General features: G+C 46.7%; 1 protein-coding gene across 1 annotated transcript in view; it reads right to left on the bottom strand.

Moving 5' to 3' along the window:
- LOC124616527 (probable cytochrome P450 6a13) overlaps positions 1-17,954 on the bottom strand; it is a 60,492-nt gene that overhangs the window by 8,026 nt on the left and 34,512 nt on the right. Inside the window, exons 5-6 of the mRNA XM_047144842.1 lie at positions 15,881-16,102; positions 1,035-1,286 (exon numbers count right to left, since the gene is read on the bottom strand). Coding sequence (XP_047000798.1) covers positions 1,035-1,286; positions 15,881-16,102 — 474 coding nt within the window. The remainder of the gene's footprint in view (positions 1-1,034; positions 1,287-15,880; positions 16,103-17,954) is intronic.

Genomic DNA, 17,954 nt, shown 5'->3' with positions numbered 1-17,954 from the left:
CGCAACCGTTTCTTTTAACTGTCGATTTTCTCGACAACGGCTGAGAAGTGCATCTTGGTGCTTTGCCACATTATACCTCTGACCATGAGCTTTTATTATGCGCAGTATGAATCGAATCTGAATTTCACAATTGGCGGCCTCCCCTTGTTAGTCATCTGAATGAAATCTTTACTTATATGTTATTTTACAACTGTGACATGTTATTCGAATATCTGATTATGTGGTCATGATTTATAGAGAGCGTAAGCATTTGTGAGTACAGGCTCCGCTTACATCTGACAAGTGGGAAGTGAAACTAGATTTTTTGTAGAACATGTGTTTAGTGCAGGACGACGTTGCTTCTAACAACCATATACTGTTCTGCACGATTTATTTTATACAAAAACAGGCTAATATGAGAAGGCCTTACTTCAATTGTCATAACAAACTACATAGGTTCGTTCGGAGACAAGACAAAATATCACTGCTTTAGAACATCATGGCTTCGAGCAGATATTCTAGTCCCTGAAGCCTAAGGTGTGCAGCCAAGAGTACTAACTTATTCTGTGTCTTTGGACCTCTTGTTTCCAGATACGACACGTTCGTCAGTCACATTATTTTACTATCGAATGTGTCCGCCCCGATAGCTGAGTGGTCAGCGTGACGGATTGCTGTCCTACATGCCCGGGTTAGATTCCCGGATGGGTCGGTGATTTTCTCCGCTCAGGGACTTGGTGTTGTGTTATCTTCATCATCATTGCATCCTCATCCGGCGCGCAGGTCGCCCAATGTGGCGTCGAATGTAATAAGACCTGCGCCAAGGTGGCCGGACCTGCCCCCCAAAGGGCCTCCCGGCCATTGACGCCAAACGCTTATTTCCACTATCGAATGTGCAACCCAAAAAATTGCACAAAATTTCCGATAGATTTTAAAACTTCACAAGTGTGGCTAAATCAACTAATTTTACTCTGGGAAAAACCTTAAACTAAACTTCTGCGGTTTTTCCGTTGATTTTGACAAAACATACAAACGAGGTGGAGTGCATTAAGACTTACCTACGCAATTGCGTGGCCCCTCACCGAACGGCAGGTACACGTAGGGGTGCCTTTTGGCTTTCTCCTCCTCTGAGAAGCGCTCGGGGTCAAAACGCTCCGGGTCAGGGAAGTACCTGGGGTCGTGGTGCAGTGCGTAGTTGGGAACGATGACCGCCATGTCGTTGTCAATCACCACCTTGCTACCCGGAATCTGGTACGGGTGGGTGGTCTTCCTTGGTAGGAACGCCACCGGCGGGTACTTCCTCAAGGTTTCTGTAACAAAAGAACCAATGACGTTGAGAAACTAGCTGACTGATTCATACTGAATATACGAATAGAGAGAAGCAGTAAATATACTTCTGCAGAGTGCCACAGTCTTGAAGGAATACATTTCGCCATGATTGTTAAAAACTTTGTGTTCCACAATTGGCCAATTTTTGTTGAAATATCTTTCTCAAGTGCCAATTGCAATCAGATTTCCTAAAAATCTGACATGATTTAGGAAATCCAGTCTCCTTATTACAAACACTAAATGTATATACCAATAATGAAACAGTAAAGTCTGTCTGTTTGAACACGCTGATCTCCAAAACTACTAGGCGAATTTTCATATGGTTTTCAAAGACAACTTCATTGTAGCCTGGGGCAACGTATAGGCTTCATTTCATCAAAATCAGATAATGAAAAAAGACTCTTGATTTAAAGTTTTATCTCAAACCGTCGTGTTTGTTTGTTTCTCTATTTGAAAACGCCAATCTCCAAAACTGAACACGCTAGTCAAGATAACTGCTAGACCAATTTTCGTGGAACGTACCTTGAGGACATGTATAGCGTTTCTTTATCAAAAAGTCTACTCGCCTTAGAACCTCGGCTGTTCACCTTACTTGTCAATGACAAGTATTTTCGGAAGTTTAGGTCAGTGACAGAATTAAACGCTGCAGTTTCATCTTAACAAATACAAACTAATGCTGAATTTACTTGGCTAGGATATAACGATTTACTGATTTCGCTTTCTGTATTAAAAATTTAACGAAACTGCTTTGCTCCTTTCGATATGTTCCATTCATATTTGACTTCTTGCCTAGGAAAAACGAATTTATTGATAAAGTGATCCTATAAGAGGTCCGTTTTTACCAGTTGAGGTACGGAAACTTAAAAAGCGACGCTGTGCGTAGGTCGTTCTTTCACTTCCGGAGCGAAGCACGGGCGTATAATCAGTACAGCGTGTAGCTAAGAAACCTAATATAATTAACATTTTGAAGGACCTTAAAATCTACGATCCCTGCGGAAGGGCCCTAAAAATACACTCCTGGAAATGGAAAAAAGAACACATTGACACCGGTGTGTCAGACCCACCATACTTGCTCCGGACACTGCGAGAGGGCTGTACAAGCAATGATCACACGCACGGCACAGCGGACACACCAGGAACCGCGGTGTTGGCCGTCGAATGGCGCTAGCTGCGCAGCATTTGTGCACCGCCGCCGTCAGTGTCAGCCAGTTTGCCGTGGCATACGGAGCTCCATCGCAGTCTTTAACACTGGTAGCATGCCGCGACAGCGTGGACGTGAACCGTATGTGCAGTTGACGGACTTTGAGCGAGGGCGTATAGTGGGCATGCGGGAGGCCGGGTGGACGTACCGCCGAATTGCTCAACACGTGGGGCGTGAGGTCTCCACAGTACATCGATGTTGTCGCCAGTGGTCGGCGGAAGGTGCACGTGCCCGTCGACCTGGGACCGGACCGCAGCGACGCACGGATGCACGCCAAGACCGTAGGATCCTACGCAGTGCCGTAGGGGACCGCACCGCCACTTCCCAGCAAATTAGGGACACTGTTGCTCCTGGGGTATCGGCGAGGACCATTCGCAACCGTCTCCATGAAGCTGGGCTACGGTCCCGCACACCGTTAGGCCGTCTTCCGCTCACGCCCCAACATCGTGCAGCCCGCCTCCAGTGGTGTCGCGACAGGCGTGAATGGAGGGACGAATGGAGACGTGTCGTCTTCAGCGATGAGAGTCGCTTCTGCCTTGGTGCCAATGATGGTCGTATGCGTGTTTGGCGCCGTGGAGGTGAGCGCCACAATCAGGACTGCATACGACCGAGGCACACAGGGCCAACACCCGGCATCATGGTGTGGGGAGCGGTGTCCTACACTGGCCGTACACCACTGGTGATCGTCGAGGGGACACTGAATAGTGCACGGTACATCCAAACCGTCATCGAACCCATCGTTCTACCATTCCTAGACCGGCAAGGGAACTTGCTGTTCCAACAGGACAATGCACGTCCGCATGTATCCCGTGCCACCCAACGTGCTCTAGAAGGTGTAAGTCAACTACCCTGGCCAGCAAGATCTCCGGATCTGTCCCCCATTGAGCATGTTTGGGACTGGATGAAGCGTCGTCTCACGCGGTCTGCACGTCCAGCACGAACGCTGGTCCAACTGAGGCGCCAGGTGGAAATGGCATGGCAAGCCGTTCCACAGGACTACATCCAGCATCTCTACGATCGTCTCCATGGGAGAATAGCAGCCTTCATTGCTGCGAAAGGTGGATATACACTGTACTAGTGCCGACATTGTGCATGCTCTGTTGCCTGTGTCTATGTGCCTGTGGTTCTGTCAGTGTGATCATGTGATGTATCTGACCCCAGGAATGTGTCAATAAAGTTTCCCCTTCCTGGGACAATGAATTCACGGTGTTCTTATTTCAATTTCCAGGAGTGTATTTTAACTGAAAAAACTGATTCTTTTTCATTTATTGTGATTTCATTCCATACGGACGATGGGGTGGACTGTCAGCATTCCAGTTAACGCTCTCTGAACACAAAGGATAGGTAACATAAACGCAAGATGAAAAACAACGAATTAATAGGTGGGATATTTATAAAAGATGAACTAATGAGGGTTTCACATAAAATAAGCTTGATTTACTTCATCTTTTAAAATCAAAACAGGAAAACTAAAAGGTAAAATTAAAACAATATAAAGTGCGTTTAAAACATGCTGTAGAAGTAAGGCACCCCAGCTGATGTGTAGTATCGATAGAGAAGGAAAAGACGGAATGGATTTGTCAGGGGTGTTTTTGGGTATAAAACCAAGGAGGGAAGGGGGGGAGTGAAGGGGGGGGGAGATGGGGAGGACGCGAAAGGAAGGTAGATTAGAATTTAAAGTCCCGTCGACAGCACGGTCATTAGGGAGAGAAAATGTGGCTAGGGGCAAAGGGGCAGCGGAAACCTGATGAGGTGGGGATGGGTGGCTGCAATTGCAGTTGGCAGGGTGGCTAAGGGAATATCAATATTGGAGAGGGGAACAGCATAATTTTCTTTGGAAGAGGATATGGAGAATGGGGAGATACAGGGTTGGTGGAATGTGGATAGGCTCAGCAAGGTACTAGGAATGGAAACTGTAGGGGAGACAATAGGGTTATTGGAAGCCAGTTTGCGGCGCTGCAGATCGTTATGTGGTGCTCATTGTGAGTGAGGAGAGTTGGGAAATACATGAGATGGTAAAGTTTACAAGATGGGGAAGGTAAATTGATCTAAAAAGCGAGGTAGAGTGCTCGGCGCTCAAGGACTTGAACGGACTGATAGAAACTATGTGGAGTGGATATCCATGCGACGTTTGCGTAGGAGGGTATGGGTCGGATCAATGCCTGGCACGTGTGGAGGTTAGTGGAGGGATGTAATCTCCAAGTTCGGCTAGTTAGTAGGTTTACTATTTTTAGTCTGTTGGAGGCTTTTTGTCAGTGGGATTTCCATGTCAGTTGCCGTTCGAGGATTAGTTCAAGATATTTTAGTGTAATAGTTAATTGAATAAGACTGTTATAAATCGTAAGACAAAAGTCTTGGAGGTGGCATCTACGGGTGGTTCATCCATTAATTATGGCTTGGGTAAGAAACTGATGTTTCCCATAGGAGGTATTACTCATATTTTAAGCGGGCAGGATTGAAAGTTTACTTTCTAAGGTAATGTATTAGGCGACATGCAAGTAGTTTCAAGTTCTATTTTTAAATCAGACTGTGTTCATGTAACATTACGTTTTGGTCATAATGGTTTTCATTTAATCGTCTACACATTTTTTGCCGACTACGTATCTCACCCTAGAAGGCTAATTAAATTCACGCCGTAGCGATTTATCTGTCTGCCCTCTGTGCTTAGAACGTGTAACCTCGATGGACATTATCTCTGCAAGGACCAAAGTCTCTCCTATACGTGTATAAGAATGTGTATGTCGGTGTTTGTTGGAGTTTACCCTGCGCAGTCAGTGTCTATGTTAGTTTTCTGTTTTAGCTGTTCCTGTAATCGGAGCAAGTTTAATTCTGAAACTTACGTCAAACTTCTTTTCTGCTTAAATTGTTCTGTGTGTGGAATGTGTGTCCGTAGTTTCACAAGATGATGTATACAGGGGCATGAGTTCTTATGTACACGACGAAAGTGTCAGAAATAATATTATCCTATGATGACTGAGAGTGTTTACTCTTTTCTGTCTTTCGCACTTTTATATTTGTGTGTTCTTCCACGTTCCCAAATTTTAAGTAAAAAGATATTTTGTGTCTGATTGTAGTTTCCACTTTGTAACGGTATTTCCATTGAAATTGGTCAGTCGTAAAAAATAACATTTTTGACAGTCAAGGCGAAATATACTCCTTCAAGAGACAAAAAGACAGGAAATAACGAAGGTTTTAATGCGATTATCAAATATACTTTAAAAATGCTGTAATATTGCTCAAAAATATTCACTGGTTTATTGTGAATTTATTTATTGTTTCTTGTCATGACGCGTTTCCACGCTACGCCATCATCTGGTGACCTGATAAATAAGAAAATTTTCTTTCTACATACGGTAGATGTTACAAGAGTCTTATAATGGTCATTACAATAAACAACAGTAAAGAGTAATAAAATACGAACCTCCGGTACATACCATAGAGTACATACGTACATCACGACTCTGACGTACCAGTCGTGCATCGTCAATTGATGCTTAAGCTTCATCGTTTAAAAGCTAAATGCCAACAAGAAACTTAACAGTCATAAGGCTAGAACTGTAGTGTCAAACCGAACCCTGTGTCCTGCAGAAGAAACATGGCGCACTCTAGAGGTTCGTTGGAGTACCGAGTGCACGACTTTGCGTGGCTTACGTGAAAGGTACTGGCCAAGTAAACGACTTAGCATTCACCTAAAACGCTTGACATCACGCAATGCCCCGCAATCCGGATCACTGACAATTTTTACAAGGAATTAATCGAACAACATTACAGAATAAAATTGTCTGTATTCTTTACAAATAATTGTAAAAGAGTCCGCCCCTGGTAGCTGAGTGGCGGTTAGCTACCTCAAATGGCTCAAATGGGTCTGAGCACTATGGGACTTAACATCTGAGGTCATCAGTCCCCTAGAACTTAGAACGACTTAAACCTAACTAACCTAAGGAGATCACACACATCCATGCCCGAGGCAGGATTCGAACCTGCGACCGTAGCGGTCGCGCGATTCCAGACTGAAGCGCCTAGAACCGCTCGGCCACACTGGCCGGCGGTTACCTACCCTCTGCAATAAAAAAAAACTGTGTGAACGGATAAGCGAACAACCTGAACGGGTGTCATGAGTCGTCCGCCCCGAACATATACAACGAACAAAATAGAACATAATATCAGCCGGCACAGTAGCTCAGCACTGAGTAAAGGAATCAACGATCAACCTGAATGGATGCCTTGTGACGTCCGCCCAGACTGAACGCAACGAACAATACCGAACAAAATGGAAGAAAAAAAAAGTGGTCAGCGCGACGGAATGTCATACCTCACGGCCCGGGTTCGATTCCCGGCTGGGTCGGAGATTTTCTCCACTCAGGGACTGAGTGTTGTGTTGTCCTTATTATCATGATTTCATCCCCATCGACCGCAAGTCGCCGAAGTGGCGTCAACTCGAAGCACTTGCACCAGACAAACGGTCTACACGACTGGAGGCCCTAGCCACACGGTATTTCCATTTCCATCGTAAAAGAAAAAGTTGCGGAAATCGATTACAAAATCGCATACACCTTAGGCGATAACTTGTTTGTCTAATTTACAGATATGTATTTTAAGAGGACACCACGTCTTCTTCTGCAGCGCAGACGATTCGGTTTGACACTACAGTTCTAGCCTTATGCCTGTTACGATACGATATGCATATCCGAAGGAATATTGCATCGTAATTCGGAATAACGTAGGCACTGCAATATCATATTTATCCTCCGACAGCCGGCCGGACTGGCCGAGCGGTTAAAGACGCTACAGTCTGGAACCGCACGACCGCTACGGTCGCAGGTTCGAATCCTGCCTCGGGCATGGATGTGTGTAATGTCCTTAGGTTAGTTAGGTTTATGTAGTTCTAAGTTCTAGGGGACTTATGACCACAGCAGTTGAGTCCCATAGTGCTCAGAGCCATTTGAACCATTTTTTTTTATCCGCCGACACCTGGGAGACGACTTTCAAGAAAAATGTCTCCCCTGTAGAGGACTGTAAACGAATTCATTTTTGACAATTAACAATCTAGCAGAATAGATCTTTAAAGTATGTTGGACAGGTGTGAAAACACCAAACATCACTGTACTGTTATATGTTTTCCGTTTGGAACGCAGTATACAAAGATATGATCCCGTCTTCAGCAGAAAAGATCTGCAGTTTATTTAGCTAAGTGCCGCTGTATGTTCCATCACGAATCACTCAAGGAGACACAATTCTGCACCTCGGCAGATGAGTAGACGGCATACCACAACAACAATTGGCTTCAAATGGCTCTGAGCACTATGGGACTCAACTGCTGAGGTCATTAGTCCCCTAGAACTTAGAACTAGTTAAACCTAACTAACCTAAGGACATCACAAACATCCATGCCCGAGGCAGGATTCGAACCTGCGACCGTAGCGGTCTTGCGGTTCCAGACTGCAGCGCCTTTAACCGCACGGCCACTTCGGCCGGCCACAACAACAATTGTCCTACTGCTTTGATTTAGCTCTTATATATGGTGTAGAGGCCAACGCCCTTGCCCCAGTAGTCACACCAGTTCCCGTCAGATCACCGAAGTTAAACGCTGTCGGGCTGGTGTAGTACTTGGATGGATGGACCATCCGTTCTGCCGAGCTCTATTGGCAAGCGGGTTGCACTCAGCCCTTGTGAGGCAAACTGAGGAGCTGCTTGATTGAGAAGTAGCTGCTCCGGTCTCGGAAACTGACATAAGGCCGGGAGAACGGTGTGCTGACCACATGCCGTTCCATGTGCGCAACCAGTGACGCCTATGGGCTGAGGATGACACGGCGGCCGGTCGGTCCCGTTGGGCCTTCATGGCCTGTTCAGGAGGAATTTAATATTATGTATCGTTTAGATGTACCATCAAAGACCTATCTATATTTATATTTACATATATACTTCGCAAACGGAGGTTATCCTGTACCACTATTAATCATTCCGTTACCTGTTCCACTGCAAACGGAAAGAGGGTAAAACGACCGTGGCCACCGTACGAGCTCTGCTTTCTCTTATCTTACCTTTGCACTCCTTACGAGAGATATACAGTGCGTCCATAATTAAAGTTCCAGTTTCAAAACGCTGCAGGAAGAGAACCATTGCTCAGAATGACGTCAATTTTAAATACCATATTATAGACGCAGGCAGAAACATCTTGAGAAAAAATAACGAAAATTTTACCAACAGATGGCGGTGTAAGCGTCAGAATATGCACACCAACAGTCGCGTCCGCAGCTCGTGGTATAGTGGCTAGCGTTGCTGTCTCTGGATCACAGGGTCCCGGGTTCGATTCCCGGCCGGGTTGGTGATTTCTCTGCCCGGCGACTGGGTGTTTGTGTTGTCCTCATCATTTCATCATCATTATCATCATTCGTGACCGTAGCTAATTTGGATTGTGAAAAAATTGGGACCTTTGTACGGACGCTGATGACCGCGAAGTTGAGCGCCCCACAAACCAAATATCATCATCATCATCATCATCACCAACAAATGCGCGGCACACGGCTGTTCCTCAGTTTGCGTCCGGGATGCCTAACATGACTGTCACCATGAATGGTCGGGCACTGCAGATAAAGCTATTTTACACAAACGGTGACCGTGGTCCAGCAGCTCTGCAGAAAGTCGCGGATCTCAAGGGTATGAAAAAAAGGATTGGTTCAAACTGCTAAGGGGCTGAAGAAATTGATTACAAAATTCGAAAAGACAGGTTGTTTTGGAGTGCAATGTGGCAGAGGGAGGAAGGCAGTTGATCCGACGTCTGTCGAAGAAGAAGCCGCAGCGTTGCAGGAGTCGAGCGGTGCCGTGTAAAGCTGCAGTGCACGGGGAATTTTCCGAACGCTGGACGTGCCTGTCAGCACAATGCATAAAATCTTACGAAACATCCTGCATTTCTATCCATACCAAATCATCAATGTTCAAGAGTTGCATCCTGCTTGCATGCCAGCAGAACTACCGTTCACTCTGGAATTTCTTCCTTGTATAGAAGTGGGTAATGAATGGCCAAGGTACATTTTGTGGACAGACAAAGCCCATTTCCATCTCCATCGACATGTCAATACGCTGAAATGCAGAATATGGGCAACGGAAAATCTGCATGCTCATTAACCGCTACCACATCATTCTGCAAAGGTAACTCTGTGCTGCACGTTGACGGCATCGTTTATCGTCGGGCCGTATTCTTTCGAGTAGATGAGTCGTGCGAGTTCTGTTAGCTGTACCATCACTGGAAAATATTATCAAAGTCCTTTGTGCACTAACCCTGCAACAAAGTGAATGTGTGGGTAGGATCATCTTAATGCAAGACGGCGCTCCTTCACACATTGTACACCCAGTGAAACGGCTGCTGCACGGGCATTGGGAAATTCTATAATTATCAGCAGTCATTTCCCTACAGTCTGGCCGTTCAGGTCTTAATCCGTCTGACTTGTAACTGTGGGGTATCTGGAAGGTATTGTGTTAAGTGATCCAATTACATACTTAGCTGAATTAAAGGCACGCATTGCGCAACGCATTCTGAACTTGATCCCCGAGATATTCCGATCTGTCGTGGAACATTGTTCTTCTCGATTTCAACTTGACACCATCTTCTGTGGGCCTTTGTCCCACTTCAACGCGGGGTCGGCCTAGTTACTATGGATTTGGCGGTGTTAGTGTCAGAGGGTGGCCAGATGCCCTTCCAACCGCCACCCCGTGCCCCCCGGGACGGAATAAGTGTACCCCGGCTGTCTGTGTCTACTGTAAGCCATGAAATAATGCGAACGTTTTCTAATGCCTGCAAGTCGTATAACTGAGGCGGGACGTGGGGAACAGCCCAGTATTCACCTAGTGAGGTGTGGAAAACCGTCTAAAAACCACATCTCGTCGTTAATCAGCTATGCGGATTCGATCCGGGGCCGACGCGCCTACCCGAGTCCAGGAAGCAGTGCATTAGTGCCCTCGGCTAAGGCGGCGGGTGGACAACATATTGAACATGTCTAGCGAAAATTAGAAAGCAATATTATTCTGCTTTTCATGGGGTTTTGGTTTAGGCACAATTAAAATCCTATTTTTCCCATCTGATTGGGTACGACCCTGCCGTGGTTGACGGTAGCAGTGCCGCAACTGTCGACTGCCGAAATTGGGCATTCATGCCCATTAAATAGTACTGATGACGTAATGTGCAACTCAAACGATAATCGTCATATTCCCCCTGTTTCAATAATATGCTGTTCAAATTTGACGTCATTCTGAGCAGTGATTCTCTTTCTATAGCGTTTTGAAACTGAAACTTTAATTACGGACATTCTGTATGTTAGCGACAGTGGGATTGTTCTGCTTCCGTAGCAAATTCCGGGGGCAAATACCAGTTCTCTAAACTTTCTTAATAATATTTCGCGAAAGAACGACATTTTCCCTCCAGAGGTTCCCATTTGCGGTTACGGAGCGTGTCCGTAATATTCGCCTGTTGATCGGATCTACCACTAACAAATCTAGCGGGACACCTCTAGATTTCATCTGTCTCTTCCTGTAATTGAGCCAGAGGGGATCCAAAAACACTCTAGGAGTACTTAAGAATGGGTAGCAATAGTGTCCTCCACTCGGTTTCCTTCGTATATGAACTAAACTTTACCAGAATTCTCTCTATAAACCGAAGTCAATAATTCGGCTTCCCTGCAACCCACCTTAGGTTTCCTGTCACTTTGCAGTATTACGCTTAGATATTTAAACGACACGACTATGTAAAGCTGCAAAACAAAACAGACAAACATTGCAGATTGCTTCTCACCCTGTCCGTTAGGTCGTTTATGTATGTAGAGAACAACACTAATACTGTATTCCAACATTACACGATTGTTTTTCCCACTCATATGCATTAACTTACATTTTTACACATTTAGAGCAAGCAGTTATTCCTCACACCAGAAATTCTAAGTCATCATGCATCCTACTACAGTTACTTAGTGATGACACTTTCTCGCACACTGCAGTGGCTTGGTCATCCTCCTTTCGGCGCTGCTGTCGGAAGGAGGTTATTTTAACTCGGTGCGTATTGGGCACTGCCTTTTTAGCCATCGTCATTTGATAAGTGGCTCTCCCACCACTTTGTTCACATGGCACCCAAGTTTTAACTGGCCGCCACTCCCTGATGGAATGCCCATTTTTTAACCGTTTACGTTCCCGCTTAGGTTTGTCGTCTGATTTATCGGCCGTTTAAGCAAAAGACGCGCAGGCTTTCCACCGCATTTTACCTTTTAACCGTCAAAGCAACGTGGTGAAGACCATTTAATTTTTATTTTTGGACCTGCGTTTCTGTATGGTATCTTTTTTAGTCCTTTTCCCACGCTTGTTTCTAGCTGTCTTCTGTCAATTGGGAATGGTGCCATAATACGATAAACTTGCTGATACGAAAAAGCGTATGCGGCCTGAAGATGGCAAAATGAATAGCCGAAACTGGTAGCGTTCGAAATAAAATAATCTGAAGTGTACGGCTGCTGATAAAGTTGTTGAATTGAGAAGTACGTACCAGCCGATATCCCCTGGCCGTAACGGACCGACAGAGACCATGACCCTGATCCCGAACTATCACTGCTTCGTCCTCTGATTACGTTGTCATTGGACATAAGTTCTGGAGGAACTTTTACTTGAAATCCCAAATTCTAGACCGTTTAAGTCGGCTACCGTAACAAGAGCCACTACTTTTCCTTTACGAGGCAATGTACTGGATAAAGAAACAATGCGGGATGTACACTGTACAGTCACATTAAAGTAACCGTCCGCCCCCGGTAGGTGAGTGGTCAGCGCGACAGAATGTCAATCTTAAGGGCCCGGGTTCGATTCCCGGCTGTGTCAGAGATTTTCTCTGCTCAGGGATTGTGTGTTGTGTGGTCCTAGTCATCGTCATTTCATCCCCATCGACACGCAAGTCGCCGAAGTGGCGTCAAATCGAAAGAATTGCACCCGGCGAACGGTCTACCCACCGGGAGGCCCTAGTCGCACGACATTTACGTTAAAGTGACCACCGGTCGAAAGCCTGGATAACCGTCTTCAGCAAAGCAGACCTCTGCGAGACGTACAGGAACACAGTCAGTGAGATTCTGGGAGAACCGACAGGAATATGGAGCCACGTCGACTGCGCTAGGTTTCTAGATTGCCGCGCGGGATTAGCCGAGCGGTCTAGGGCGCTGCAGTCATGGACTGTGCGGCTGGTCCCGGCGGAGGTTCGACTCCTCCCTCGGGCATGGGTGTGTGTTTGTCCTTAGGATAATTTAGGTTAAGTAGTGTGTAAGCTTAGGGACTGATGACCTTCGCAGTCAAGTCCCATAAGATTTCACACACCTTTGAATATTTTTGTTTCTCGATTGAGCATCCATGGTGAGTACTGTCCCATCGAGGTGGTCCCACAGATACTCGGTAGGGCTTAAATCTTGGGAGTTTGGTGGCCAAGGGAATATGGTAAAGTCATCCTGACGCTCTTCGAACCACGCTCGCACAATGGGAGCTGAGTGACACGTTGCATTGTCCTGCTGGTAGATGACATCGTGGCGAGGAAAAACAAACTGCGTGTAGCGGTGGACATCGTTCTCAAGGATAGATGTATACTTGTGTTGATCCACTGTGCCATCCAGAAAGATGAGATCATCCAGAGAATACTGCAAAAACATTCCCCAGACCATTACGCTCCCACCCGGCTGCAAGGTGGTTGCTTTCAGACGTTTCACGCTGTACGAGTCAACGCCCATCTGTCCAATGGAGCAGAAACCTGATTCCTCTGAAAAGGCCACCTGTCGCCACTGACTGGACGTCCAGTTGCGGTACTGGAGTGCAAATTGCAGCCTTCGTTGCCGTGAAGAGAAGTCAGTATGGATGCATGAACCAGGTGCCTTCCGTGGAGGCCCATATGCAGGAATGTTCGCTGAATGGTCGTTGAGATGATACTGTTGGTAGCCTTTTGGTTCATCTGCGTGGTTAGTTGCGCAACAGCTGCACGTGTATTCGCCGTACACATCCCTGCAGCCGTCGTTGGCCCTTGCCATCTAAGGTCCGTGGTCCACCACAGTCGCCATGGAGCTGGTTTCGGATAGCGCCATTTTGTAATTCACTGTGTACTTTAAGCACGGCGGTACGCGAACTGTTTACAAACTCAGCCGTTTCAGAAGTGTTTCCACCTTTGGCCTGATCATGCCCGTTTGGAACGTTAGCTAAATCGCTCCTTTTCTGCATTACGACAACCACTTCACTATTTCCCGCTTTCCCCCGACGTGCCTCATGTACTCTCTACTGCTAGTGCTCCCAGCTGCCACCTGTGACTGGGCCGTGCAAGAGGTGTACGGACCACAAGCAAAGAGGAAATTTGCAATTTCCTGCAGCAGAAATGATACGATGATGTCCAAACATCGCCCTCCCTGACACAAAAGCGAGACTGAGAGTGCAGCACCTGTATCCTCCTGGGAAAATGACACATTTCATGATGGGCCATAGTTCTTACGCTACCTACTGGCACCAAACTGGGAGAAGACAAACTTCCCAATGAATGACCGATTCTAGATAATATTTCCAAGGCAGATTCAAGAAAGTCTTCGGTATCACGACACCTCATTGCGCATCCTTCGTTCGACGCACTAAGACAGTCTGCGGTTGGTAACCAAAAATTCGCAGCATAGATGGCTGAAGTGAACAACCCCAGCAAGTGGACTGCTGAGAGAGTACGCTCGGCGAATATAACAGTAACATCATCAGAGCGGAAGCACAGTCTCACACCGCTGATCGGGCCAGGACCAGGGTGATGTGGGCCAGCATGCAGAAACAGGGATGGTCGCGGGAGTTCTCTCTACAAATGGAGAGACAACAGCAGGGACCAGGCTCAATCTATTGGAAGAATCGTAAGGAAATGTAATTCATCCACATAATGAGTGTCCTACAAAACACTTTTTCAGCCGATTCTTGAGTAATGCTCATCAATCTGGGACCCTTGGCGAATAATAGAAGAGAGAGACAAAATCCGAAACAGAGCGGAGCTTTTTGTCGTGGGATCGTGTAGTCGGTGCGAGAGCATTACGGGGAGGCTCAACAAACTCCAGGGGCAGAAGCACTGCATCATGGCGACATTCACTACTGTAATTCCCAGAGAGTACATTCTGAGAACAGACAGGCATCATTTTACTTCCTTTCATAGACATCTCGTGAATTAACAACAACTAGAAAATCCGAGGAATTGAACCTTATATGGAGGATCACCAACAATCATTTCTCCCACACGCCATTCGTGAATGGAGCAGGGAAGAGTGTAAGTGATAGTGCTACCAGAAGTACTCTCCACCACACACCATCAGGTGGCCTGCAGAATCCAGCCGCAAATCTTGTCTGAAACTGGGTGAGCTCGTATTTTGTTCACTAAACGACAGTGCGGAATTGTATCGAATGTCCCCTGAACTCAGGCAACATGGCATCAACATGGGCGCCCATCTCAACGGCACTCTCCAGCGCCGTTGAGAGCAAGCTGAGTTTCGTAAGATCTCTCTTTGCAACATCCATGTTTATTTTTATAAAGGAGGCAACGGTGATGCTCCTTCGACACACAGGAGTCTTCCATGCAACTGGGGAACCAGGAGAGAACATCAGAGGCAGATTTCACTACAACCCTCTCCACAGACCCCAAGGAATCGGTATGGTGTGCCTACGGATCGATGAAGCGGCTTGTAGAATCTGGAATGCACAAAACTGTGGTTATTACTGTTGTATGTATGTTAACCGGGGACCTGAAAACGACAGAGAGGCTCCGTCCCCGAAGCAGCCGCAGTGGTCCACCACCCCATGACGACCACCGCAGTCCACTTCACCCCTCCGCCGCCCCACACGGAACCCAGGGTTATTGTGCGGTTCGGCCCCCGGTGGAACCCCCCAGCGAACGTCTCACACCAGACGAGTGTAACCCCTATGTTTACGTGGCAGAGTAATGGTGGTGTACGCGTACGTGGAGAACTTGTTTGCGCAGCAATCGCCGACATAGTGTAGCTGACGTGGAATAAGGGGAACCAGTCTGCATTCGCCGAGGCAGATGGAAAACCGCCTAAAAACCATCCACAGACTAGCCGGCTCACCGGACCTCGACAGAAGTCCGTCGTGCGGATTCGTGCCGGGGACCAGGCGCTCCTTCCCGCTCCGGAAAGCCGGGTGTTAGACCGCTCGGCTAATCGGGCAGGCTATTACTGTTCATAATGTAATTTTCCTAGGCGTGTACGGTATATACTGACGATCTTTGCAACGTGTATAAAAGTACAGTAAGATGGGGAAGATGAGTGCGAACGGACTGTCTTGCAGTGCTGCGCGAAATATGCTGGGTCCTGCGTCATTAACTGCTAGGGCTGCAGCACTCACCTGAGATGACCTTGTCGAGGTAGGGCATCCCCATGACGGCGTCGTACGTGAAGCGGCCGCCCGTCCTCTGAAGGGTTTCGTCCACTTCCTGGTGGAGCCGCCGCTGCACCTCCGGGTTGAGGGCCAGCTCGTACAGCGCGTAGCTCATCGTCGTCGACGACGTCTCGAAGCCCGCCGAGAAGAATAGCACGGCCTGAGATGCCAACTCGCTCTGCGACAGCTCTGCAAAGGAAAAGGCGAGTATATAGTGTGAGGTACGGTACCACAGACTAGTCAGGAAGAAATAATGTTCAAAGAAGCGGGATACTGAAGAGGAGTGAAGCGATGCGCCTGAAGTTTTCTGAGGCTATAGATACTGAGATAGTGAATAGCTCAGTAGGCGGTTCAGTTGAAGAGAAATGGATATCTCTAAAGATAGCAATCTCAGAAGTTGGAAAGAAAAATATACGTATAAGGAAGGTAACTGCGAAGAAATCATGGGTAACGAAAGAAATGCTTCAGTTGATCGACGAAAGAAGCAAGTACAAAAATGTACAGGGAAATTTAGGAATACTGAAATACAAATCATATAGGAATAAAATACGAAGTGCAGGGAAAATAAGGAGAAATGAGTGCACGAAAAATGTGAATGAATCGAAAAAGAAATGATTGTCGGAAGGACTGACTCAGTATACAGGAAAGTCAAAACACTCTTCGGTGAAATTAAAAGCAAGGGCGGTAAGATTAAGAGTGCATGAAATTCCATTGTTAACTGCAGAAGTGAGAGCAGATGAGTGGAAAGGGTACACTGAAGGGGGAGAGTTTGTCTCATGACATGATGGAGGAAGAAACAGGACTCGACATGGAAAAGATAGGTCCAGTATTAAAATCAGAATTTAAAAGAGCTTAGGATAACTTAAGATCAAGTAAGGCAGAGGAGATAGATAACATTCTGTCGAAATTTCGAAAGTCATCGGAGGAAGTGGAATTTCTGGCCAAGAGAAGTCTACTAGTTTCAAACATAGGCCTCAATTTGAGGAACTAACGTGTGAGAATGTACGTCTGGAGTACAGCATTGTTTGGTTCTGAAACATGGACTGTGGGAAAACCGGAACAGAAAAGAGCGAAGCATTTGAGATGTAGTGCTACAGACAAATCTTGGAAATTAGGTCGACTGATAAGATAAGGAATGAGGAGGATATCCGTAGAACAGTTGGAGAACATGAAAGAAAGTCAAGGTAGTGAGATCCATCGGCGTTAGCAAAGCACCTTAACAATGAGCAGCCTCGATAGAAAGCATTAGAGACAGCTTTAATATATTGCAGTTACAAGAAAATGGTCGGCTGTTGCCAAATTTAGAGGAACGATGAATATTTTGCGCTTTCAGAGACTAACAGAAACAAGTATCAAAAAAATGGTTCAAATGCCTCTGAGCTCTATGGGACTTAACTTCTGAGGTCATCAGTCCCCTAGAACTTAGAACTACTTAAACCTAACTAACCTAAGGACATCACACACATCGATTCCCGAGGCAGGATTCGAACCTGCGACCGTAGCGGTCGCGCGGTTCCAGACTGTAGCGCCTAGAACCGCTCGGCCACCCCGGCCGGCAGAAGTATCAGGTGGGTATTTCTGTGCCCACTTTAGCTATGTTCTTGTGAAAAGCAGACAGCAACCTAATATCCTTACTATTTATCAAGTTTCGTTTTGACTACGTGTTTCCAGTTTGTAATATACACTCCTGGAAATGGAAAAAAGAACACATTGACACCGGTGTGTCAGACCCACCATACTTGCTCCGGACACTGCGAGAGGGCTGTACAAGCAATGATCACACGCACGGCACAGCGGACACACCAGGAACCGCGGTGTTGGCCGTCGAATGGCGCTAGCTGCGCAGCATTTGTGCACCGCCGCCGTCAGTGTCAGCCAGTTTGCCGTCGCATACGGAGCTCCATCGCAGTCTTTAACACTGGGAGCATGCCGCGACAGCGTGGACGTGAACCGTATGTGCAGTTGACGGACTTTGAGCGAGGGCGTATAGTGGGCATGCGGGAGGCCGGGTGGACGTACCGCCGAATTGCTCAACACGTGG

Source organism: Schistocerca americana, chromosome 5 (genome assembly GCF_021461395.2).
Source record: "Schistocerca americana isolate TAMUIC-IGC-003095 chromosome 5, iqSchAmer2.1, whole genome shotgun sequence".
Classification (NCBI taxonomy): domain Eukaryota; kingdom Metazoa; phylum Arthropoda; class Insecta; order Orthoptera; family Acrididae; genus Schistocerca; species Schistocerca americana.
The sequence above is the reverse complement of the archived record's forward strand: the minus strand, read 5'-3'. Positions and strand labels throughout refer to the sequence as shown.